Source organism: Pseudonaja textilis, chromosome Z, assembly GCF_049901715.1.
Source record: "Pseudonaja textilis isolate UNSWEBS1 chromosome Z, rPseTex1.2, whole genome shotgun sequence".
In the NCBI taxonomy this organism is placed as follows: Eukaryota; Metazoa; Chordata; class Lepidosauria; order Squamata; family Elapidae; genus Pseudonaja; species Pseudonaja textilis.
The window spans coordinates 31,897,848-31,923,589 of record NC_142008.1 but is presented as its reverse complement, the minus strand read 5'-3'; the positions used below and the strand labels follow the sequence as shown (position 1 = coordinate 31,923,589).

The 25,742-nt window shown below is 35.4% G+C and overlaps 1 protein-coding gene across 7 annotated transcripts in view; it reads left to right on the top strand.

Moving 5' to 3' along the window:
- Positions 1-25,742, top strand: part of THSD7A (thrombospondin type 1 domain containing 7A) — a 323,850-nt gene that overhangs the window by 184,901 nt on the left and 113,207 nt on the right. For all 7 annotated transcript variants that reach the window (XR_015740118.1, XR_015740117.1, XR_015740116.1 and 4 more), the window contains exons 5-9: positions 11,780-12,028; positions 14,050-14,231; positions 15,993-16,061; positions 16,721-16,876; positions 20,856-21,059. Coding sequence is in view for 4 of the 7 variants with exons in the window: in XM_026706331.2 (XP_026562116.1) it covers positions 11,780-12,028; positions 14,050-14,231; positions 15,993-16,061; positions 16,721-16,876; positions 20,856-21,059 (860 nt within the window). In the remaining 3 variants the exon portion in view is untranslated. The remainder of the gene's footprint in view (positions 1-11,779; positions 12,029-14,049; positions 14,232-15,992; positions 16,062-16,720; positions 16,877-20,855; positions 21,060-25,742) is intronic.

Below are 25,742 nucleotides of genomic sequence, written 5' to 3'. Positions count from 1 at the left end.
ACAATTGTTAAAACAAGAATAGTTAAAGTTGTCTTGGATTCCCCAGTCTAATAGTTACATAACAGTATGAAGAATACAAAAAGGAAAGATTTTACATTTTTTACATTTTATTTGATTCATCAATCACTTACAAGATACAGGTAGAAGAATAAATATAGTTTTGAATACATGAGAGAGATACTTATAAGAAAAATAAAAAACAATAGGACAGGGATAGTAGGCACGATTGGGCTGCTTATGCACACCCCCTACAGGCCTCTTAGGAAGGGAGTGAGGTCAATAATAGACAGTCTAAGGTTAAAGTTTTTGGGGTTTGGGGAAGAAACCACAGAGTCAGGTAGAGTATTCCAAACATTGACCACTCTGTTGCTGAAGTCATATTTTCTTCAGTCAAGTGTGGTGCGGTTAACCTTGAGTTTGTATCTATTGTGTGCTCTTGTATGTTATGATTGAAGCTGAAGTATTCATTTGCCGGTAGGACATTGCAATGTATGATTTTATATATTCTATTTAGATTGCAGCGGAGGCAGCGTAGTTCTAGGTTTTATAGGTCTAGAGTTTCAAGTCTGGTGGCATAAGGTATTCTGCAATGAGTAGAGGAGTGGAGAACTCTTCTTGTGAAACATTTCTGGAGTTTTTCAATTGGGTTAATATCAGATACATGATATGGGTTCCAGACTGATGAGCTGTATTCAAGTATAGATCTGCCTTTTTGGCTATGTAGTTACAGTGGGCTCTAGCACTTAGATCATTAGAGATGAGTACTCCAAGGTCCTTTACAAAGTTTGGATCCTCAACAAGGTCTTGATTATTTAGCATGTATTTTATTTTCTGATTTTTTTCTGCCAATATGTAAGACAGAGCATTTATTTGTTGAGATTTGAAGTTGCCATTTGTTTGACCATTCTGATACATAGTCGAGGTCTTTTTGAAGAAGTATGGTGTTGAATAGCTTTACATCATCAGGGAAGAGAACGCAGTTGCTCTTAATATGATCAGAGGTCATTTATGTAGAGTATGAAGAGAGTTGGTCCTAGAACACTGCCTTGGGGGACACCACTGTTGACAGGTACAGAATTTGATAGGACGTTCCCAATTTTGACCATTTGTTGTCTGTTTGACAGGAATGCTTCTCTCCAATTATGTAGGTGTCCAGAGATACCATAAGATTTTAGTTTTAGTAGTAGTTTGTCATGTACCACTGAATCAAAGGCTTTACAGAAGTCTATGTAGATTGTGTCTATTGCTTTGCCCTGATCGAGTTGTGTAGTCCATATGTTTTTGCAGTGTAAGAGTTGCAGATTACAGGATAGTTTTTTTCTGAAACCAAATTGTTTATTAGAGAGTAGGTTGTTTGTCTCTAGATGGAGGATAATGGATTGGTTAATAATTGATTCCATGACTTTACAGCTGACGCAGCATAAGGAGATTGATCTGTAATTTTCAACTAGGCTGGGGTCTCCCTTTTTGAAGATGGGGATGACTGTGGCTTGTGGCCATAGTTCTGGCAAGGATTTGGTCCTGAAAGATTTTTCAAAGATTATGCTTAGAGGTTCAGCTATGGCAGTGGATAGCTTTTTTAAGAAGTAGGCACATATTCCATCCGGTCCAATAGATAGGGATGGGTTTAGATTGTGCAGTGCTTTTTCAACAATGTCTTCTGTAAAATCGATATGTATTAGATCATTGTAGTTGTCTGTGGTTCGACTAGGAAGTACTGGGCTTGATCCATTGCTATTTACAAATACTGAGCCAAATAATGTGTTAAAGTGGTTTGCTTTGATGATGTTGTCTTTGTTATTAGGTCCTTTCAGGGGTGGGATGGATCTTGAATCTTTTAGTTTGTTGTTTACAAAATTGTAGAAAGCACGAGTGGAATTTGTGCGTAGAAGGTTTTCTTCTTGTTTAATGTGATTATTAGTACATTCAGTTTTAATCTGGTGGCATAGATTTTTGTATCGGCTTTTGAAGTTGGCAACATGACCAGATTTGTTTTTTTTGCCAAAGTGATCTAGTTTTGGATTGAAGCTTCCTTATTGTTATAGGTAATCTGTTTTGCCTGGTTTGGGGAGTTGTTATTGGTACATATAGTTTGATGGCTGTTTTGATTTCTAGTAAGAATATGTTGTAATGGTCTTCAACAGTATTGCATCCAGTGAATAGAAATTGCCAATCAAGGGAAGAGAGGTCATTGATTAGAAGATCATAGTTGCCTTTTTGAAGTTATAATTAGGGATTTTGTCATTGTGATGATTTTTGTGTGGACGTATGTTGAGACAAAAGTCAATCATGCTGTGGTCACTGTTGGAAAAGGGTTCTTTAATTTGTATTCCGTAAATTGAATTCAAACTATTGCAGAAGATTGAGGCGGTTGTTAAGCCTAGTATTGTTGGTTACTAGTTGTTCCAGTCCCAGATTTGTTACAGCATTGTAGAAGGTTGCATGTATGGGTTCAGTTGTACATTCATTTAGGGTCCAGTTAATATGAGGTAGATTGAAGTCACCAAGAAAGATAAAAGCGTGTGGGCAGGATGCTACCCAAGTTAGTAGTGTATTTAGCTTGTTTACATGTTCAGTGTCATAATCAGGGGCTCTGTAACATAGTAAGAACCAAAATGTGATATTTAAGGTCAGTTCACAGATAATGGTCTCAGGAAGAACAAGCTCTTGGGTAACTTGGATGTTTTTTAGATGTAAGGACTTTTTATAGAAGATAGCAACACCACCTCCTCTACGGATTTCACGAACGGATCGGTAAACATGATAGTCTCTTACTGAGGTAATGTAGTCAGGGAGAGATGTGTTGAGCCATGTTTCACAGACAAATATGATGTTGAATTTAGCCGTATTTAGTAAGAGGAGAAATTCAGGTATTTTATTTACAAGGCTTTTTGCATTGAGTAGCTTGCATTTAAGGCCAGCAGTAGTTGGAATTGAGGTAGTTGGGGGCATGCGTGCCTAGTCTTGGGTGTGTGATGGTGGATTGGTTGAAGAAGGTTTGGATGCTGCATTGTGGGTTATGTGACTGTCTTTTGATACAGTCTGCATGGTAATCAATGTACAGGTCCTTCTCTCCATCGTCTAGATGATTTTTGAGTTCTGTGCGTAGTATATGGGAGTGGGCATGCGCTGCTGTAAGGTGAGGTCAGGACGAGGTCAGAGGTTTTTATGGTTGGTGTTGTTTTTGGCGAGTGAATTTATAGTATAAATGAATTTACGTTTGCTTAATTCATTTTTGCAAATGACTCTGCAGACGCGTGGGGCCACAGAGCCGTCTCTGTTTTTGAGCTCTCGGCCAATGTGTGAAATGTCAAGTATTTCATCAGGGAGATGCTTGATGCTTGATAGTCACTGATGATGTTGCGGAGAATTGTGATATCATCATTGTTATTGATGTCCTCTAGACCAAATAAGATAGCGTTAGAACTCTTTCGTTCATGCTCGACAGCTTTTCTGATGAGGATTGGAATATTATTTGTTGGATTTATATTTTTTTGTGGATTAGGTTGCAGTGTTGGTTTGTAGCCATTGGATTAGGTTGCAGTTGTTGGTTTTTAGCTATTGGATGTTCAGGTTTTTGTGTTGCGTCTTCTTTTTTTTTTTCAAGGTTAGTTAATCTTTCATTTAAAATGTCCAGGGATGCTACTATGGTGTCAAGGGATGATATTCGTGTATCTATAGAGTCAACTCTTTCAAACAGGGCTATATGTTTGTCCAGTTTGGATTTGCATGGTGGGCAGAAAAATGGAAATGCATAATTGGATGTTTCTAGGAATTGAGTCATTTGTTAGGGTAATTTCAAGCAGTCATGATGAGTATATTTTTCACATAGAGAACATTTGATGGAATTTTCATTAACCTTTAGAGTTACAGAGCATATAAAGCATGTGCAGGAGCCTTGTGGTTCATTGGTGGGGATTTTATTTTTTTTAGGTTGTGGTTTGGTATTGGATTTTTTTACTGGCATGGTGGGTTTGTTGAGATAGTACGTTGATTAAATTGCTTAATAAAACAATTTTGGGTAATCAATAATGCCAATATCACACCAATTAATCAATCTTTCTAGTCAAGTAATTATGTTAAGCAACAATCAGCCTAATTAATTAATTACACTAATTGTTAAATACATTATTCAATTAAATTCACTGAATCACTAATTTTGCTAATCAATTAAATTACATTAAGCTTGATTTTTTTATATTAATCAGTAATCACACTGTTTGCATTAAACACTAATCACACTGATCAATTAAAACAATAAAACAATTAAACAATTGATGAATTAATAATTTTTAGAAATTGATTATCTAATCATTGATATAGGTATATATTGATAATGTGCATGTAATACAATGGGATAGTTGAAATAGGTTCTAAAGGATTATGTCTATAGCTGTATTTGTGTATATAGAGCTCAACTCCTGGTTCATACATAGAATTTTCTTGGCAACAGTACCAAAGTGGCTTGTTATTGCTATCTTCTGGATGTTTTTGCACTTCCCAAGCTAACCTAAAGCCTTGGAATTTCTGAGAGTTTCTTTTTTCTTTTTGCAAATGATTTTTATTGCTTTCCACCAGTACAAATCATTTTTACATTTTTCAACAGCATTTTGCATCAACCTACAATTTTATCGTATATTTTCTATCATCTATTCATATACCTCACCAATAATTATCCATACTGATGTTTGTTATTAATATCAATCTTTATCTATTTTACATATCTATATATAATTTTCTTAAGGATTCTTCTATATAATCTTCATTTTTCAATCCTTATCTCCATTTTCTAACTATTAGTACTATCTATGCCAAATTGAGTAATAATTGGATTCTTCTTTTTCCTTCATTTTTAATGTAAGCATATCCATTTCTGCACAATCTGTTATTTTTTGTAAGATGAATTCTTCTATTGGAATGTTAGGCCCTTTCCACATTTGCGCATAAGCCATTCTAGCAGCTGTTAGAAATATGTAAGATTATATATTTTATCTTTTTCGGATATTGATATTTGATTATCCCCAATAAATAGAGTTCTGGTCTGAATTCAATTTTATAACCCGTAATTCCTTGTATCCAATCTTTGATTTTGGTCCAATAGATTTTGGCCTTGGAGCATAGCCACCACATGTGGTAAAAGGTACCATCAACTTGTTGGCACTTCCAACATTTTGGGCTGGTATTTGGGTATATCTTGGCTAATCTTGCCGGGGTTAAGTGCCATAGATAAAACATTTTATATAAATTTTCTTTATATGTTGAGGTTATTATTAATTTATAGTTTATGTTCCGTAATTTTTCCCATTCTTCTAAATCTATATTATAACTGAGATTTTGTGCCCAGGCTATCATAGTATTCTTAAACATTTCCTTTTCCATTTTAAATCTATATGTTTTGGATATAAGTTTTTGTTACGGTCCAATTAAAATTTTGTCTAATTGATTTTGCCCCACATTGAATCCAAATTCTTCTGAGTCTGTTTTGTATCTGTTTTGAATTTGAAAATATGGCCACCAATCAATTGTAATTCCCTGTTCTTTAAGTTCTTGATTTGATTTTAGTTTCCCTTGGGTGTTTAATAATTCATTATAATTTATCATTTTCCTTAAGTTCAATCTATTTGGGTGTATCATGGCCTCAATGGTTGACAACCAACATAGTATTTTCATATAATGCTTGTTCTTAATTTTCCTCCATGTCTGTATTAGTGAATCTTTTATTAAGTGTTGGTTGAAACAGGCATGTGTTTTGCCTTTTTTTTCTTCTACAAGTAAGTGTGCCTACCTTCCTGGAGGTTCCTGGAGGCCTTCTATTGTTAGTATTATTTTGTTTTTTAATTTAACCCAGTCCTTAATCCAATTTAATACCATGGCCTGATAATATAGTTCCCATTCTACTAGCCCAAAACCACCCCTGCTTTTACTGTCCTGCATCAGTTTTAAGTTAATGTGTGGTTTCTTGCCCAGCCAGATGAATTTGGTTCTTATTTTACTTAATTCAGTAAAAAAGAGTTTTCCTAATTTTATTGGGATCATCTAAAAGAGGTGCTTTTTGTTTTTGACCTGGTTTTTGTTTTTGATAACCTATCATGTTATTTTCTTTCGTCTAGTGCTTACTTGCTGATCATTTGACATTTCTTTCATTGAGGTTCAAAGATATACATCAATTTTGGTAGGGTATTCATTTTCAACACTGCAGTTCTGCCTAATATTGATAACTGTAGTTTCCCCCATAGTTCCAAATCCCTCCTAATTTGTTTGATTAATTCAGTATAATTGTCTTCTTTAATTGATGAACACTAGTAGATAGCCATATTCCCAAATATTTTTTTTCACTCTATAGTCCCATTTTATTTTGTAATTCTATTTTCTGTTTTGCAGTGCAGTTTTTAATTATCATTTTTTTTTCCAATTCTGCAACTTCTGCAAATTTTTCTATTTCTTGAAGCAGTACTTGTCTATTTTTTATTGGTTCTTCCACTATGAATACCAGGTTGTCTGCAAATGCTTGGATCTTGTATTCTTCATTTCTAATTTTGATCCCTTTTATTCTTGAATTTCATCTGACTGGCAAGTAACGCTTCTAAGGATAAAGTAAACAACGGGATGATAGTGGGCACCCTTGTCTCACTCCTTTGCCTATCTCAAACTTGTCTGTACGATCTCCATTCAGTAGCATGTTTGCTGTTTGGGTAGAATATATGGCTTGTAGTGTTTAATATGTTAGTACCGAAATTCATTCTTATTATTTGCTATAACATAAACTTCCAATTAAGATTGTCGAAGGCCTTTTGTGCATCCAAAAAAAATAATGCTGTTTGCTTTTCAGTGTGTGCTTCATAATACTCCATTGTATTTAACACTATTCTGATCTTGTTTCTAATTTGTCTATTTGGCAGAAAGCCGTTCTGGTCTGAATGTATGATCTCACTTAGAATTGGTTTCATTCTCTTTGCCAGAATTGTCATAAATATTTTATAATCTATGTTTAATAGGGAAATTGGTCTATAATTTGAAATCATTTGTTGATCAGTACCTTCCTTTGGTATTAGGGTGAAATATGTCTCAGACCAGGACTTTGGCACCCTAGTTTCCAATAACACCTCATTATATACCTCTAATACTATTGGTTCAAATACTTCATATATGTTTTTATGTAGTTCACTAGGAAAACCATCTGGGCCTGGCATTTTGTTATTTTTCTGCTTTTGTGCTGCCTTTTTCAACTCTGCTGGGGTTATTTCTCTATTTAATATTTCCTTTTGTTCTTCCAAAATCAAACCCAGACCATTCTCCTATAGGTATTTTATTATATTTTCCTCCATAACTTCCTCTTGTTTCTACAATTCCCCAAAATAGCTTTGCATAATCTGTTTTTTTCTTTCTTTCATCTGACAGCATATATTCTCTTCTTTGTCTTTCAATTGCTGAAGTAATCTTTTTCCTTTTTCTACTTTTAACTTATGGGCTAGCCATCTACCTGGCTTGTTTACTGACTCAAAACATTTTGCCTTATAAATTTCCAATTTTGTGCTCTTTCCTTTAAGAATGTCAAATTTAATTTGTGTCTAACCATCATTATTTCTTTTTTCATTATCATATTTTTGGGGTCTTTTTGAAGTCCCTTTTCTATTCTTTTATCTTCTTCTGCAATTCATTTTGTTGTTTCCGTTCTGTCTTATTTTTCCTAATTATGTAGGCTATTAATATTCCTCTCATATAAGCTTTTGTAATGTCCCACAAATTCTGCAAATTTTTATGTTCCTTTAAATTTATCTTTAAAACAGTTTCTAATTCATTTTTTATTCTCTGGTTGTATTCTTTTTCTTTCAAAATTTGAGAATTTAATATCCATGTCATCTTTCTTTTCCTCTGCCCTTTCCAAATAATTTTTAATGGGTTGTGGTCTGCCCATATATTGGGCATTATTTCTACTTTGTACATGTCTTTTCCAATTGTCCTGTTTCCCCTTGCCATGTCAATTCTCAGCCAAGATTTATGTGGACTTCAGTAAAATATATAGCCATTATCATTTGGATTTCTTTTTCACCATATATCTTTCAAATTGGTTTCTTTTATTAAGTCAAAAATGGTTTTGGTAGGCATTTCTCCCCCCGCTCCCCCAATTTGTTCCTTACTGGTGTAATCCTTTTCAATATCTACAATGGCATTGAAATCCCCGACTAAGCATATATTTTCTGGTCCTCAGCTATTTTCTCGTATTTCTGAGAGTTTCTAATCCAAGTACAAACAAAGTCATCAAGCTGGTGAGAGATATATTTATGAATATACATTTAGATCAATAAATGATGCTTTCAGAGTTTCTCATTATATAAGTAATTGAGATACTGGTATTTAAATACATAGTTGTTATTAGTAGATTGATTGATTGGATTGTCTATGGAGATTCTGAGTCACCAAGGTCATGGTTGTCTCAAAGGTGCTTTTTTTTTCTTTTCCAAAAGGCACTTGGACTTTGCTTTTCCTTGAAGATGTTTTGCTTCTCATTCAAGAAGCTTTTTCAGTTCTGGATCTGAACTGAAGAAGTTTCTTGGATGAGAAGCAAAATGTCTTCAAGGAAAAACAAAGTCCAGTTGCATCTTGAAAAAAGCACCTTTGGGATTGATTTGATTGCATAAGGCTATCTTGCTAAGCTAAGATGTGGTTTGTACAGAAAGTGCACATATTAATGTTGGACTTTCCTCCCTCCCTGAATGCTTTCTTAATGTGAAACACATTTGTTCCTGGGTTCATGTGGCTATTGTATTAGTCCAGAAAAATGGATTCTTTAAAAAGACAATGACAGGTGCACCAGACTAAAAAAAAAACCACTTTCTTGACTTTGGAACAAATATGGAACACTTAGTAATATTATTTCTATCTATTTAAATAACAGCAGTTCTGACTAATGTGGAATGATTTAAATCAATGAATACTGCTACTTTTAACAAATAGGAACAGGTTCCTCAATCACTGTGATAATCTATCCTTTTGATTTCCTCTAACTACATACATACATACTTGTCATGTTGTTTCCTTTCAGGGCATGCAACATTATGCAGAACACAGAAAAGAAATGAGAAATGTAAATCAAAGAGCATGAGATAAGAAAAAGAAAAAGGAGTATAAATAAATCTGGTTTACAACAACACAATTCACTTTACCTCTTTGTGTCTTTCTAGCCTTACAAATCACCTTTGCTTCTAGCACATCCATATGCATTGTCTTTTCTTCTTTAAACGTACCTATTTTTTAGGATCTTATCTACTCCACCAAATCATTATCATCTGGACCTATTTATTCTTCTTTCATTTAATTGTTTTGCAGTTGGTCCTCATTCATTCTCTTTACATGACCAAACCACTTTACTGCACTTACATTCATGTTACTCACTTTTGTTTTCAATCCACATTTATTCAGCATCTGTTCATGCTTGACCCTTTCTTCCCTTATTTTACCATATATATTTCTTTTATAATTTTTGTGGCATGTACACCTTCCACTTCCATGTATTAAAGCACTCATCAGCTTTCCATTATATAAACATCCATTTTGCAACATACAATGTATTGTACAATATATTAAATGTAATATATTCAATCTATGCATACTTTCCACTATTTTTACTGGTATTTGCATATCTTAAAATTTCTCCGTTTTCCGTCATTGATGAACATTTTGTCAGAAAACTTGTATTCATCTAGCTGCTCTAGTTTTTGTCATGTGCCAGATAGCATTATTTGCTTCATGATATCACTTGCACATTCAAGTTTCCACTTGCAGATGCCCATCATTATATCATATTTTCTCATTGTTTTGCAGCATTCAATTATAGACATTTTTTTCATCTACAATGTCTTAGACCAAGATTCCCACCAATTATCCTTTTGTTGTCATTCCCACTAGCTGTACTTCTGCTGCATTCTGTAACATAATTATTTCTCCCCTCTTCCATATCTTTTTTTCCTTAGGTCCATTTTCTGTTAATTCCATTGGGAGATTAATGTATCTTCTAGTATATTTTCATTCATAATTTTCCTGTCTTCATTTCTTTCCCTCTGTCTCTTTCCTTTATTCAGTGTACATTTTTCTCAAAGTTGATCTTTTTCACTTCCAAAAAATGTTGTGTCCCACATTCAGAACTTCCCATGACCCTTATTTCTTTCTAATTTTCATTATAAACAGCAGGGGTGGGATTCAAATTTCTTAACAACCGGTTTTGTGGGTGTGGCCTAATTTGTAGGTGTGGCTTGGTGGTCATGTGACTGGGTGGGCATGGCTTTTATGTAAATATTATAAATATTTATGAAAATATTGATTTTTTTTTAATAAAAAAGAGCAACTTTTACCCAAAAGCAGGCAAAGTAGGCAGGCAGATTGAATTGCTCACAGAATTACAGATTCACTTAGAGATCTGTCTTTCTGCAATCGGCTACCTGAGTCTGTCACATAAAATTTGCTAGCAAGCAAACTCACAAAATTAACTCATAACGGACCATGTATGTAAATATTGGTTTTGGTTTTTTTTTAATTAAAAAGAGCAACTGTTACCCCAAAGCAGGCAAAGTAGGTAGGCAGACTGAGTTGTTCACAGAATCACAGATTCACTTAGAGATCTATCTATATGAATCGGCTACCTGAGTCAGCACTGAACAGCTTCAGTCCTAAAGAAGGTTCGGCTCTGCTTTTAGATTAGCTAGAAAGCAAGAAATCAAAGGATTTCCTGTTTTCTAGCTAATCTAAATCTCCTGGCAGAGCAGAACAGCTGATGGTTGTGGGGGGTGGAAAAATAGCAACTTACCAAATCAGGCAAGTTGGATGGCTCGCATGCCAGATAAGGAATGAGTGGGTGGGGAGGGGAGGCTCCAGCCCGTGGAGCGATTTGCCATCATAATGTGTGTGTGCAGCATTTGCAAGAAATCATCAGCTGTGCCGCCTGGACAGCTGACAAGCGCTGCACACAGGTGTGCAGCATTTGAAATCCTCTTCTTTCCTGCTTTTTCAACCTCAGCTGTGCCACGCAAAGCAGCTGAGGAAGGAAAGCAGGGAATAAAGGACAGCCTATAGCCTGGGCAGGTGGGTGGGCCAAACACCAGTCCAGTTCAGTGTCAGATGCTCTTCACAGCTACCAGTTCTATAGAACTAGGCCAAACCAATAGCATCCCACCCCTGATAAACAGGTAGTAAACCAACCATGCTTTCAGATATATAGTCTTTTCTTTGCCAAGTGTATATGTGAATAGGCTTAAATTTAAACCTTGAAATCTTGTTTCAAACAGATAGCTACCCTTAGTCATCTGTTTTTTTATATTACCTCTTTTATTGATGAAAGGGCCAATTAGTTATGCCATCTAGTATTCCCTCATTTCCCTCTTTTCCCTCAGAAATTTGAGAATTTTTCCAAAATGCCTTACTATTTACCAGAATTTAAAATGTTTCAGTCACCAGATCATGGATTTCAACTTTCCTATGCTTTCTGAAATATTTTAGCACTTTGTTTCATCAAAGTAGCATACAGCAATAATATGGAAGTTCCTTTATCATTTTTGTGATTGACATTGAACTGATACTGAAACCAAATTATAGCATATGATTGGAGGAATTAGTAAAAGAATGCTTCAAATGTGTTATTAACCAACCAATCAGTTTTGAAGATAACAAAAGGCATGTAGGAATTGTTTTTGTGAAGCTATTGTACTAAAGCAAATTTGGTTAGGGGATATAATTAGGAATTTAATGAATTAATCAATTTCTTAAACACTCTAATGTTATTTTACAGTTTTTGTCAACAAGAAAAGTTGCCAATTACGTTCCAGTCTTGTGTGATTACAAAGGAATGCAAGGTGTCAGAATGGTCTGAATGGAGCCCATGTTCCAAAACATGTTTTGATATGACATCCTCGAAAGGATATCGTACAAGAACACGGATAATAAAGCAATTTCCTATTGGCAGTGAAAGTGAGTGTCCAAACCTAGAAGAAACAGAGCAGTGTGTAACTCAAGGAGATGGAGTGACTGCTTGTATCACGTAAGTATCAATATATCTCAATAACTTTAGCTTTATACAATCTTGAGGCTCATGTTATTCTGGTATTGTGAGTGCTCAAATACGTTATGTGAGAATTCCACATCCACATTTCCATTAAAAAAATAATGGGAGGAGCCTATTATTTCTGTGCTGTTAACACAGACATCTATGGAGATTCTCAGTCATCCAGATCATGGTTATTCCAAAGGTTGGTGTGGAGCCTTCCTGGAACTGCTAAAAGAACTGTGTTGTCCATCTCCTGTTGGAGATAGATGATGTTGTATCCCCCGCTCTCTGTTGTGAGAGGACTGTTCAATTTTGACCTAGATGGCCTCTTTAACCTTTCTTTCAAACCACAAAGAAGTGACCACAAAGAAGTGTTAGCACAGTATGTACAATAGATTCTGCATGAACTTGTCCTATAGTGTTGAAGGTTTGTGATGCAGGAAGAAATGGTGCTGCTATGATCTCCATAGTCCCAGAATAATTTGTACCAGGTCTGATTCAAGTAACTCTTGCAAATTAATAATAATTTCCAATTTCCTTATCTGATGTCTAATATAGAATATTTTCCACATATTTATAATATAGAATTTGCTTAGGGATAAAATTATTTTTCCCTTTGTAGAAAATAAATACTTATATTTATTTTCCTCATATGGCCTGAGGAAATGTTCCCTTGATATTTCCTTAAAGTATTCTTTGAGTAGAGTATTTTGTGACATGTCTTTCTCTTCACAAGGATGATTGAGATTTAACTTACTGGAAATGTTGTGCACTGGCTGATCAGAAGCTCATACGCTCTTGTCATTCATCAGCACTGCTGAGCTCAGTAGGAGCCTTCTGCAGAATTGGTTATCATTCTGACAAACAAAAAATTGTAAATAGGTTACACAGAGAGAAATATACATTTCAACAAAGAGAAATAGAGAATAGTACCATATGTCTTTTTTTGTTTTAAATGGAAGACATGCACACATTGTAAAAAAAAACCTAGTACCTAGGTCACTTATCAAAAAGGAAATTGAGGTTTAAAAATATTTTTCCTTCAACCCAATATTTTCAGGGCATTTGTATCTTGGATATTATTTTATATTTGGTACCATTCTTTAATTTCAAATTATGATTCCAGCTAGTACAGATCCAGAATATTTTCCCTCCAAGCAGAAATTTGCAGTAGAAGTTGTAGATAATAATATTTTATTCTGTGAACAATTATCTAATTTGGCCTAAAACTCATATTTTTAATATTTTCTTAGGCTTTATCCAGACTAAATAGTGTAATCTTATGGCAGGTCACTCATAATTATATCCTATTGTAATAAGGGAGCATCAGGAAATTTAACAGAAAATTATAATGCTGATTACACATAATTCCTATTTTAAATAACTGGGATTTTTCTTGATTCTGTTACCTAAGTCATTTCTATAGAATCTGCATTCAGTTTAAATAATTAATCATTTTTATTAATTTTATATTAATTAATTATACTTTAACAACTTGTAAATACAGAGGGTATTGAACAAGGTCAGCCTTCAGATACTTCAGAATTGCTTGTCATGCTTGTAGAAGTCCCAAATTCTATCCTTAAAAATAAAGGTCTGAACTGAAGCTGCCACATTAATATTTTTTGTACAATTATATGGACTGAACATATCTGAGGCCAAAATAATATCCTAAGTCTATGGCTTCCAAATATGTTCAAGTCATTTAAGTAATCAGTTTCATTAATTTTTCATAACGTTACAACCTGTTGTAACTAATTGAAAATTCAATTCTAGTAATTAAAACAAAAAAAATATATGTTACATTGGGAAATTTCTAAATGAGAGAGTATTATCATACAATTTCCCTTTAATTTTTAACTTTCTATGTTTTCTTATGTCTTCTTCCATCTTTTTTTCTTAAGAGTAAGAAATAACTTTTGTGAAGTCAGAAGAGAAAGCCAATTGGTTAGTAACATTTGGAGCCATCTTTCTTGAACAATTCTTCATGCTTTTATCTCCTTTTTTGTTATTAGATATGGCTGGAGAACCACAGAGTGGACAGAATGTCGCATTGACCCTTTACTTAGCCAACAGGATAAGCGGCGAGGAAATCAGACATCTCTTTGTGGAGGTGGGCTTCAGACTCGGGAGATGTATTGTGTGCAAGCTAATGAAAATCTCCTCTCTTATTTAAATACACTCAAAGAAAAAAAAGGTATGAACATCTCATTATTATGGAAGCTAAATCTTCTAGAATAGATTTTTATTATTCTTTTAAAACTGTATTTCATTTCCGAAATATATTTTTGATCTTTGACATTCAAGAAAACCTGTGCCATTATGGTTAATAATGTTAGCTATGAATCAGAAAATTTGTGGTTCACACCTTTCATTTGCCTGTCCCTAGGGGTGTAAAGCATGATCAAAAAAAGTTAAAATGATGACCATGCCAGGGTGATCAAAACTCTGCCTCTTTGTTTAATCTTCATACATAAAATACAGCTAAAACTTTGATTGCAGCTTTGTGGCCTACCATCTTGACTTTTTTAAATCACTCCCTGCAGATATCCTGACTGCCATGAATTCAAGAAATAGGCTGGAGGAAAGTCATACACTCTACCTGCAACCTCTCTGCTCTTCTCATGTGCAGTGGTAGATTTTTGTTTGGTTGCCCAAACTGAAATTTTCATTTGAATCAGCTTTTGCATGAATTTTTAGCTATTCTTTAGTCCTACCCAGGCATTCACCTGGATGTGTGAGGGCTTAGGATTAGTTACACAGACACAGATATGTGAACAAGTTAAAGAAGCACATCGTAACTGAGTAAACAATCACCATTTAATTTTGTGAGGAATTACACAAGAATATATTGTATGAAATGGTACTTGTAAAAAAAGTCAGCAGCCCAAAGGTTGACACATTCAAATGTTTTAGAATAATAACACCAGAAATCCTAAAATTCATGGAAGATACAATCTTAATACATCTAGGTCTAGGAATGTGGAGTATGGTCTAAGTAGGAGGGGAAATCATATAATATCATATTATGCTATGTTTTTCCTATAACATTTTAAAATAATTTCTAAATTGCACATTTTAAGCAATACGCCTGGTTTACAGTTTAAAATAATCTAAAACACTTAGATTATATTAGATGCATTAGGCTGCATACACTTTTTAAAAAATAATAATTTATATACTATATTTTAGGATTAGAGCTATTCTTGATTTATTTTATTTTTAATCTGAATTTTGCTTAGAAGCCCACTATCCAATCCATCTACATATTATTAAGTATATAATTTGCTTGGAATAATACCTAGAAGACTAGGTAGCTAACTTTCACTATAATACAGTGATTTAAGTCAAACTGCTATACTTTTTGCTTATAATTTCTATAAAATGGAATGGAATGATGTAGAATATTTGCAAACACAACTACAACAACAACCAATTAAACCCTTCAGTGGGATTAATGCATTTCTATAAATTGGTTTGTTTTTAATATGGAAGACTGAATTTCCATAGTTTTAAGACCTCTTTGTTTGCATCAGTTAGAATAAGATATATCTTCATTGGGCTGTAATAGGAAAAACAAAAGCCTGTTTGGCCTTTAAATTCTGTGAACCAGAAAACCCTTTTAAACATAAGAAATCATTGACTGCTTATAGAAAAGAACCTTTTTATTTCCTCAGAGATTCAACTAATAAAAAGACAAACATTAAATTTACAAGTCTACAGGGAGCAGAATATCCTCATTAGAGCTAATTATAATGGGATTCCTCTATGTTTTATTAGAAGGGGAAAAGTGTCTAAATAGGGTCTGGCCACAAAGCAGTAAGTGCATCCTATTGTTCCACTGAGAATGCCATATCATCCTCTATATAAACTATGGGTAAAATATAGAGTATTTATATCTAGAGCTATCTCCTCTTTCTCTGGTATTCATGGAAGTCTTTGTCCACATTTTTTTCAGAAAGTCAATCCCAGAGAACATCGAAGACTAGTGCTGCTCCACTTCTATCCATCACTTTTGAAATAACAGGTACGTAATTCACCCTGAAGATCCAATCAAACATCTTGTAGGACTCCTTTCTCTGTAGATGAATAGACTTTTGGGCTATAATCAGAGGTCTATCAAAGAATTTCTCTGTATCTGGAATACCTGTTTAAAGAGTTCATGTTATTAATCCAAATATTAAAGGTGCATGTAATTACACTTCAGCATTGATGATCCAACATGCACATATTAGGAATTTTAGTATTAAAAATTAAATGCACTACTAGATAGCTATTATAAAAAGCATAAGAATGGAAAATTCTAGGCAGATAATTCTTTAGTGTCATTTATTATTTTAGGGTTAGGGTAGAAGATGAAATAATCCAAATAACATTCTGGAGGTGGCATTCTTCATAGGTTTCCATTTCCAGATCCTTGAATCTCACTGTCTCCTTAGAATGGGCATTGAAACAATCCACATTATTAAAAAGTGGCAACTCACCAAACCTATAGGCTTTCTAGACATTTCTGAACTTCCCATAATGCTGTGTAAATTTAGTCTAGTACAATTCATTGGCTGTGTCTCAGCTGGATGAGATTAAAGACAGAGGTTATCACTTTCTTGACTTTTCTTGTTTTTTTCCAACAAAGCTGTCTTTATGTTTACAAACAGAACTCATCATAATTTGTCTTCTCTTTTACAGCTTCTAAACCTGTGGACTGGAAACTGTGCACAGGATCTACTCCCAGCACTACCCAACTGTGCCACCTCCCATGTCCTATAGAGTGTGAGGTATCAGCTTGGTCAGCATGGGGGCTTTGTACCTTTGAAAACTGTGAAGACCAGCAAGCCAAAAAGGGTATGTAGATTTTTTGAGTCAGTTCTGTTATTTTTGCTGCATACTTAGTTGAGGCGGCTTAATGGATCCATAATTTCTTATGATTTCTTTTCTTGGTCTTCTTATAATTCATGGTTTTTATAGTTTCTCTTTCCATTTATTTTGATAAGACTATATATATCCATGAGTTGTATTATACATTACCCAAACAGTATTTTCATATTTGTCTATGAAGATCTACTGCTAATAAAGAAATGGCACATTCCGGAGTTTGATGCAACTAATCCTGGTGAATTGTAACATTGAAAGGGTACAAATTCCTAGCTCTAAGCTTTAATTACTTATGTTCCTCTTTGGAATGAGAGCTCGTTCTTTCTGATTTTGGAAAGGGAATTTGAAAAATATCTAGACTTCCTGTAATACCTCCCAAGCAGTGGTGGGATTAATTTTTTAAAATTAATTTTACTAGTTCTGTGGGCATGGCTTGTTACGTGGGCATGGCTTGGTGGTCAGGTGACTGGGTAGGCATGGCCAATTTGGCAAGGTGGTGTGGCACCTTGCTGCGAATGACGTCAAGTTGGCCATGCCCACTCTGTCACATGACCGATGCTGCGAAGACAGGGTGATCTTCTATTTACCTTCCCCCCCACTCCTCTGCCCTTGGGCTGATAAAAAAACACCCAACTAAAGATCATGACTGTCTGCCGAGTCTGCCTGCAAAATGGGTTTTGTTTTGGGGAGGTTTTTTTTTTTTTTTTGCCAGAAGCCCCTCAGAGATAAATTTACACTGCCAAATCTTACTGTATCTCATTGTTGTGGTGCTGCCTGTTGTTGCTGTGGGCGCTGCTGTGGCTGTCTGGCTGCCCAAATAAAGAACCACACCGGCTCAGGGCAACTGTGAGGAGCAAGAGGGGAAGCCAAGGCATTCACTCATAGCAGTCAACTTTGCTCTCTCTCACTCCGGTTAGGCACTCCTGGAATGCACAAGGAGTGTGAAGGGAAACAGACATCATGTAGATGCATTTTAAAAGTCAGAGAACTTTGCCCAAGACTTCTCGTGTATTCAGGAGCTACACCTCTCCCAACGATGAGTTTGCGGCGATCGAACAAAACATCTTCCAGCTCTTAAAGATTGACTTTAAGAGCGCCCCCATGGAAGAAACCAAGAACGAGAGCAAAAGCAGTGGCGGCAGGGGCGACAGGAACATGTGATGGGTCCCTCCGCAGTACCCTCCTGGGTGACAGCCAGGGCTTCAGCACCTCCTCTTTTCCTCATAGGCGTGGTGTCTGCCTCCCTTCATACCCGTCACCCCTGCTGCTATTACTTTGCTCTCAGTTCTTGGCTTCTTCCATAGGGGCTCTCTTAAAGTCAACCTTTAAGTGGTCCTGCTTGGCACCCGCCCTCCCGGACCATGCTTTCTTCCTTCTCCTGGTGGATGTGCCTCTTCCTGGCCCAGCCAGCCAGCAGGTGGCCACATGTCCTGGGGCTTCTCGTCCCCCTTGTTGCAAGATGCCTGCAGCTTTTGCGTGCTTTTTTCAGTGCGGCTGCAGTCCAACACACCCTGTTCTATGTGCTGGGCCCAGCAAGTCTAAGCAGCCAGCACAGAGAACAGAGTGGTGCCAGACCGTTGGAGAAGCGGAATGAAGCTGGAGATCAGTAGCTGCCTCTTTTGCAGTGCAAGAAGCCTCCCCAAATCAGCCAGCTGGTGTCCTCTTTCTCTGCTTGTTTGGTCTGTATGGCTGAGGAGGAGGAGAGCAACCAGCCAAAGGGGCAGCTGCTGGAGGTGATTCTTTTTCAGTCTCCAGCTGCCTCTTTCGGAACAGAAAGCCTTCCCCAACTGGCCAGCTAGTCTCCTTCCCCTTGGCCATACAGAACAAACAGGCAGAGAAAGAGGAGACCAGCTGGCCGGTTCAGGGAGGCTTCTTGTGCTGCGAAAGAGGTGGCTACTGATCTCTGGCTTTACTCCTCTTCTGCAATGGTCCAACGCTGCCCTGTTCTATGAGCTGGATGCTTGGACTTGCCAGGCCCGGCACATAGAACAGAGCATGCTTTTTTCAGTGCAGCTGCTGCACTGCAGCTGCACTGAAAAAAGAACACAGCAGTTGCAGGCATCTCATGACAAGGGGAGCAAGAAGCCCCAGGACATGTGGCCATCTGCTGGCTGGCCGGGCCAGGCTGGGCTGGAAAAGATGCATCATCAGGAGAAGGAAGAAAGCGTGCTCCGGGAGGTTGGGCAGGTGGATGGATGACCTAGGGCTCTGCACATGCATAGTGCATGTGTAGTGGCTGCACATGGAATGTGCATGTGCAGCAGCCCTGGGACATCTGCCCAAGCTGCGCCATAACTGCCACATGGTAGGGAAAGCTAAGAGAACGACCGGGACAAGTGAACCAATGGGCGACTAGGTCAGGGGCGTGGCCAGCCAGGGGTCGCCACCGGTTCAGTGATCCATGCCAAATCCCTGCTACCAGTTTGCCTGAACCGGTTGAATACCATCTCTGCTCCCAAGGTTAGAAGGACTGAACCCTAATTGAGAAACATATAAGCAACCAAATCAATATAAATATTTCATTAGTTCTTTTGTGACAGTTATTTTATAGGAATAAGAAGGATTATGGATTGGCAGATCCAGACTTTCCCTTACTCTTCCTCTGGAGAGATCAAACTGCTTTAAATTATAACATTTAGAAAGGCAAATCTGTGAATTTTTACATAGCAGTAGGGAGAGATATTACAGAATTGTCCTTCCTCTTTAGTCTTTGAGGTGCCCTCTTAGCTATTTGAAAATCATTCTGCTCTCATTAGGTTTTTTTTTTGCTTTCATTTGTTGCTGCTTGTAAACTATTATAATCTCTGCAAATCCCTTTGTATCCTCCTTCAGCATTTATCATTCTTAATCTTCTTTCTTTACATTCTGTATCAGTGTTATATTTCTACATTTTCAGGTTTTCAGAATATTATTCTCTTCCAAGTTGGTATTCTCTTATTTCCTCTTTCTCAAACCAGCCTTAATGTTGGTTTTTATGCTTTTCAGGCTCAATTTATTCTTTTATCCTTTAGTATATTTACTACTACAACTCCAGTTATTGTGATCTTTAATTGGACTAAACAGGGCATTTTATAGGACAACAATTTTTGAACCAGTAGCTCAACTGGGCTAATGTAACAGAACGTGTCTGAAATCTGAGATACATGAAGCCGAAAGGAATGAAACTTGAGAAAGTTGCTGCTTCAATGCTACTGGTGGCTACTGCTACTATTGCACTGCTGAGATACTGCTGGCATCACATGATCTTCATTTTCAATGTTCCTTGATAGTTTTCCAACCAGTCTCACAATCCCTCACTTCTTTCCCTAGTCTCAGTGTTGCATACCAGTGCATAGTCCATGGTATTCTCATTTGCACTCCCTAACCTATGCTGCCTTCCCATGTACTTTCCTTGACTCACACAGTACTTCATATGCACCAATGCACGGCACCTATGACTCCACACATACTTTTTGTTCATGTTGTTCAAGTTACCTGAGCATTACTAATTGTATTCATGCTTGTTTTAGAATACATGGAAAATCCCTAAACTTTGATTATATAATTGAAGTATCACAGTTTAAATTGGATTAAACCCAGGAAGACAAAAGGAGTAGATCTTCATTTAACCCTGAAGCTCACTTGGTTATCAAATGGCATTATCTCTCTCTTTAGCTTTCCCCACAGGGTTGTTGTGAGAATAAAAGTGGTGAAGCTATAATGATTGATTTAGTGCTTGTCACTTGTGCAATAATAAGGAAAAATGGTGTCGTCTATGATTGATATATTATTGGAGGTTTGGGGGATAAACAATGATACATTTATCTTCCCAGTTCTATGATATCATGCAATGATAAAAAAAAAATAGCTTACAATAGCTATTTGTAGGATATGGAGTTGCAAAATGGATAAAATTTATGTTTTTGTCTTACATATAAAAATAATTGTTTTTTTATTTTGGAAACTTAAGGTTTTAAATTAAGAAAACGTCGCATCAAAAATGAACCCACAGGAGGCACTGGCAACTGTCCCCATTTGATTGAAGCGATCCCATGTGAAGAGCCTTCTTGCTATGAATGGAAAATAGTGAGCCTGGATGAGTGTATTCCAGATAATGAGAAAGATTGTGGACCTGGTACACAAGTCCCTCAAGTAGTCTGCATAAGCAGTGATGGTAAGTTGTCTAGTTAGCATCCTGTAGTTTGACATTCATTGATTAGAGTTCCCATTCATTACATGATAATCATATATCATGCCTTGTTATAGCACTATAGCACTATTTTTATTTGGATCTGATAGTCATCAGTTCATCATCTGAATAGAAAAGCATTGTGAATGAAATTCTCCCATGTGATTATTATAGAGTTATTATGAGGATATAGAATTAGCACTGATGGGTTGAATTAATTATGTGTTGAAGGAAACTTAAAACAAGTACTGTACTCAGTTACGATGTGCACCTCTGGACCATGGATATGTTGTTCTTCTATCTTTTTAGTCTTCACTCAATAATTGTAAATTAGAAATTTGGTATAATTTAGAAATACATTGATTGTTCTTGTTCTAAAATTTAACATCAATAGATTTTCTGTTTTCAAGAAATGAAAACTGGATAGACATTAATCTAAATCATGAACAAGGTATGGATGATCACTATATCTTTGGCAGAAATTAAGCGTTTATACTGATGTCATAGTAGTTTGATGGTTGGCAGGATGCAACTGAATTCTCTGAAATAGGATATGATGTGAGTTTTCCACTCATTTAATGTAAATAATGTGCTGTTTGTCCAAGGTCAGTTTTTACCAAGGTGTCTGGGTTTATTTCTCAAGGTCTCTAAAGGAAGGGAACTTAGAATCATATGGAAAGAAAAAGAAATCCCAGTTTCAAATTTTAATTAAAATCAGTTTTAAAAAGAGAAAAGCAAAAGAGAAATTTTGTGTAAACTTTTCTTTGATTTTATTATTAAAAATTCAATACATTTCAGTTGAAATCATATTTCAAGTAAAATTGAGTCCCTTCTGAAGTTAGCCACTGATAGTTGTAGTTGTAATAGGACCTGACACTAAAATACTGTAACAATGTCACCCTTCCCAATTATTATTATTATTGTTGTTGTTGTTTTTGTTGTTGTTGTTGTTGTTTTACTTTAATGGCTATTTTGTCTTCAGTACCACAGTTAGATAATATTTCAAGAGAATTCCATGGAAATTCTTCAGTTCACACAATCCAAGAAAGAAAGTTACTTGGTTATTTTCAGCTTTTGTAATCTGCCTCAATCGGCGGATTCCAGATAAATGCAACGAAGAAAAAAGATAGGAACATAATCATTATATTTACATCCCATCTCTATCTTGTACAACTCACAGTGGCATACATAATTCTCTATTTTCTCTGCAAAGCAATTCTGTGAGATGGATTGTACTGAAAGAAAATATCTTTCACCCATCCTTTTTTTAAAAAAAAATTATTAGAGGGAGTGGAGTGGAGGGGAAAGCCCTTTCACCCATCCTTCATGCCTAAGGCAAGACTAGTATTTATAGGCACCTCAACTACAACATTGAATACGCTCTTATTCCAACATCATTCAAACAGTGAAATTTTTATATTTTAAGGGAGCTATTTTCAGAATATGAGGGCCACTACAGAAAAGGCTTGGCAGTTTGCTCAGGTTACCCAGACTTCAAATAAAGGGAGGGACACCTAGCAATCTCTTATGAGATGTTCTTTTTACTTTTTATTTCTGCATTGGCAGTGAAAACTGTAATCCACTCTCTGATATTCCTTCATACCTTGCATCTTGGCTACTTCTTGTAACAACTGTATAGCATACGACTAAAATTATAAGAAGACAGCCTTCTTGACCCTAGTAGAGAATTCTGTTGTTGGTGTCATTATTTGTAGAAGTTTGGATTCCTTATTACTTTCTCACCCTAATATTCTTAGGGAATTTATAGCTGCTGCAAAATTCCCATAGTTAATTTTTTTCTCAAATGCCAGTTCTTCAACAGCAGTTCTCTTGTAGCTGCATATATAAATATATGGACAACCATGAAATAGTAATCAAGAAACTTAAAAATGGTTCTAATGGCATAAATTAAATAATCAACTAGTCAAAAAGTCTAATTAATAGATTAAAATAGTCTATATCTCAATAATAAACTAAATAATAAACTAAAAAAATCTGTATAGAAGAGACATACAGTCCCTTAACTTCTATTCCCAACACAATAAGAAAATAGGAAAATGACAAAAACCATGAATTAAAACCATGAGTAAATATATTTGATAGTTAAATACAGAGTATCTATAAGGGGAGTGGTAAAAAAAAAATTAAGTGCACAACCACACAATCAACCTTACCCCACTTTTATGTGTGATACATTGTAAATGCCACATCTAATTACTGGAGTTTCTTGTGGGTGTTTTTGCACAAGCAGCAGCTCAGCGTAAAGGCTGAGGTCATGTGCTCTTCTGATAGTAATGTTGTTGGATGGTCCAACTGTCTGTAAAACACAAGTGATTGTACAAATCACTGCTGAGACAGAAGCCTTGTAAATGCTTCAGACAGATTGAGGCAAAAGGTCACTTGGTACATATTTAACTGTTCTGCCAATGTTTTATAATTAAATTGGGAAGAGGGAATTGAAGTTGATTAGTTGTGCACACAGATTTGTAATGTAGCCTTGTGCGATGGCTCCAGATTTGACTGAACAATTGAATTGGGTCTCATCTAGGGAAATTAAGAATTCAGTTATAAGGTTTATTATTTTTTGTAAGTAGCTAAGTGTCTCTCTCTCTCTCTCTCTCTGTGTGTGTGTGTGTACACATATACATATATATACATACATACATACATACATACATACATACATACATACATACATAATACATATATCCGGTTCTCCGAAGTACTCAAAATTTCTGCTACCGGTTAGAGACTGTTGGAGGTTGAAGCTGTGAGATTTGAGACTGTAACAACATATGTGTGTGTGTGTAAAATATGTATTTTAAAAGAATATAGGCAATAGATATAATATAAATAATGTACATATTTGATAGAATATAATTTCCTTACTTGTCTAGGTAATTCCTCTAAAATATAATGCAGAAATCCAAAGTGTATCTATATCTTTCTTCATATAAGTGGACAGTTATCAAAATATTACAAATCAATTTTAAGCATGAAAAATGGGTGGTTGAAAGGAGAAAAAAAATTAAAGTGACTATCAAATACGCTCAATGTGTTAGGAAATTCCAAATACAAAATTGATATCTCTTCTTCTTTAAGAGCAGTGAGGAATAATTGTTTATTAGTTTCTTATCTCACTTAAATGATTGAGATAATTTTTGTCACAATATGTCATTTGTTTCCACCATAAAGGCTTGGTGATATAAGAAAGAAGGAGAGGGATAAATTAAATTTTCAAAAATAAATATTCCAAAATAGGGAATTTGGAGAAGGGGAAGAAGCTATTGTAAAATATTTGCATTGTTGACTGCAAAAAGTTGGGGAACTCTTTCCCCCTCCCCCCGAGTAGTAGTATGATTTGGTACTGTGGGCAGCAAAGTTATGGCATGTAGAGCTACAGGCACAGGATGTATCAACTTTGTATTTTACATGTAATTCTAATGCCCGTCTTTTATAAAATAGAGCTATCCAGCATGAACCTTTAGTACTTTAAATTCCTTGAGTTCCACCCTACTGAGCTTTTAAAATGGTAGTTAACATACTATTTTTTAATGTAAAGGAAGATAGAAATTATTAAATATTGATTGGAGAGTAATCATATTAACTGTATTTAAATGTAATTGCAATTAAGTATAAATGAACAGAATTTTTTTGCCAAATGGTGCCATTCTATTCTTTTCCAAACCTACTAGTAAAAAATATCAGGCATGACCTTCTCCCCAAGAAAAGAAAATGTTTGCATTCCTGTTATAAAGCATCCCTTGCTTTGACTCTATTGGGTTTAGTGGCTGATGAACATTGCACATGGACTTGAGATTCTAATTAATGTGCCATTTCAGTGATTTCTTTTATTGCATTTCCTACTGAAATGCAGCTTTGGAAATATTGTACAATTATGGAAACCATAGATATCATCTCCTCCTTATCTTTTTGATTCATCTCATTAAAGCCAGCATTAATTGTACCAATTTTTTCTACTAATCTAACTTTTAGTCTTTTCATACCAGTGACACCCATAATTTCAGTTATGAATTGGTTTGGAGAATGATATACTAATTACAAGTCAAGGTGAACTTCAGCCTTTTACTCGAAACATTAATTGTATTACTTAACAAATGGAGGAGAGAAAAGCTTCATGTGTAAGACTTGCTCATATTTTGGTCTGTTCATCTAAAATATAGTCATTTGAATATGTAGATAAGGTTTCTATCTTCAACATTTTAAATTAATTCTGATTTTGTTCATCATTCTAAGTATTTCAGTTCTCCTTGCCCAATACTGTCAGATAATTTTTATATCATTGTCTTGTGTATTAGAAAATGATTAAAATAGTAGCCTTTAATATTTTTGAAGATTGTTCATGTCCATACTTTTAGTAAAGGTAGACGTATGAATACAAGTGTTTATTAATTTGCGTAAATACATTTAATATTTTAAGACTTGTTATCTCTATCTAATATTTACCATCTATTGATCTAGTAATTTGCTATACACCAAGTTAAACTATCTGTTTTTTTTCACCCATGAAGTGATGACTACAACTGTCAGATATCACATTTTGAATAGCATGCTAACTCTTGAAACCATATCTTGACTTGCTCATTTCCTTAATGACAAAGCTCAAAATAAATAACATGTTGTAGAGTCTTCATTAGAAATGATTAT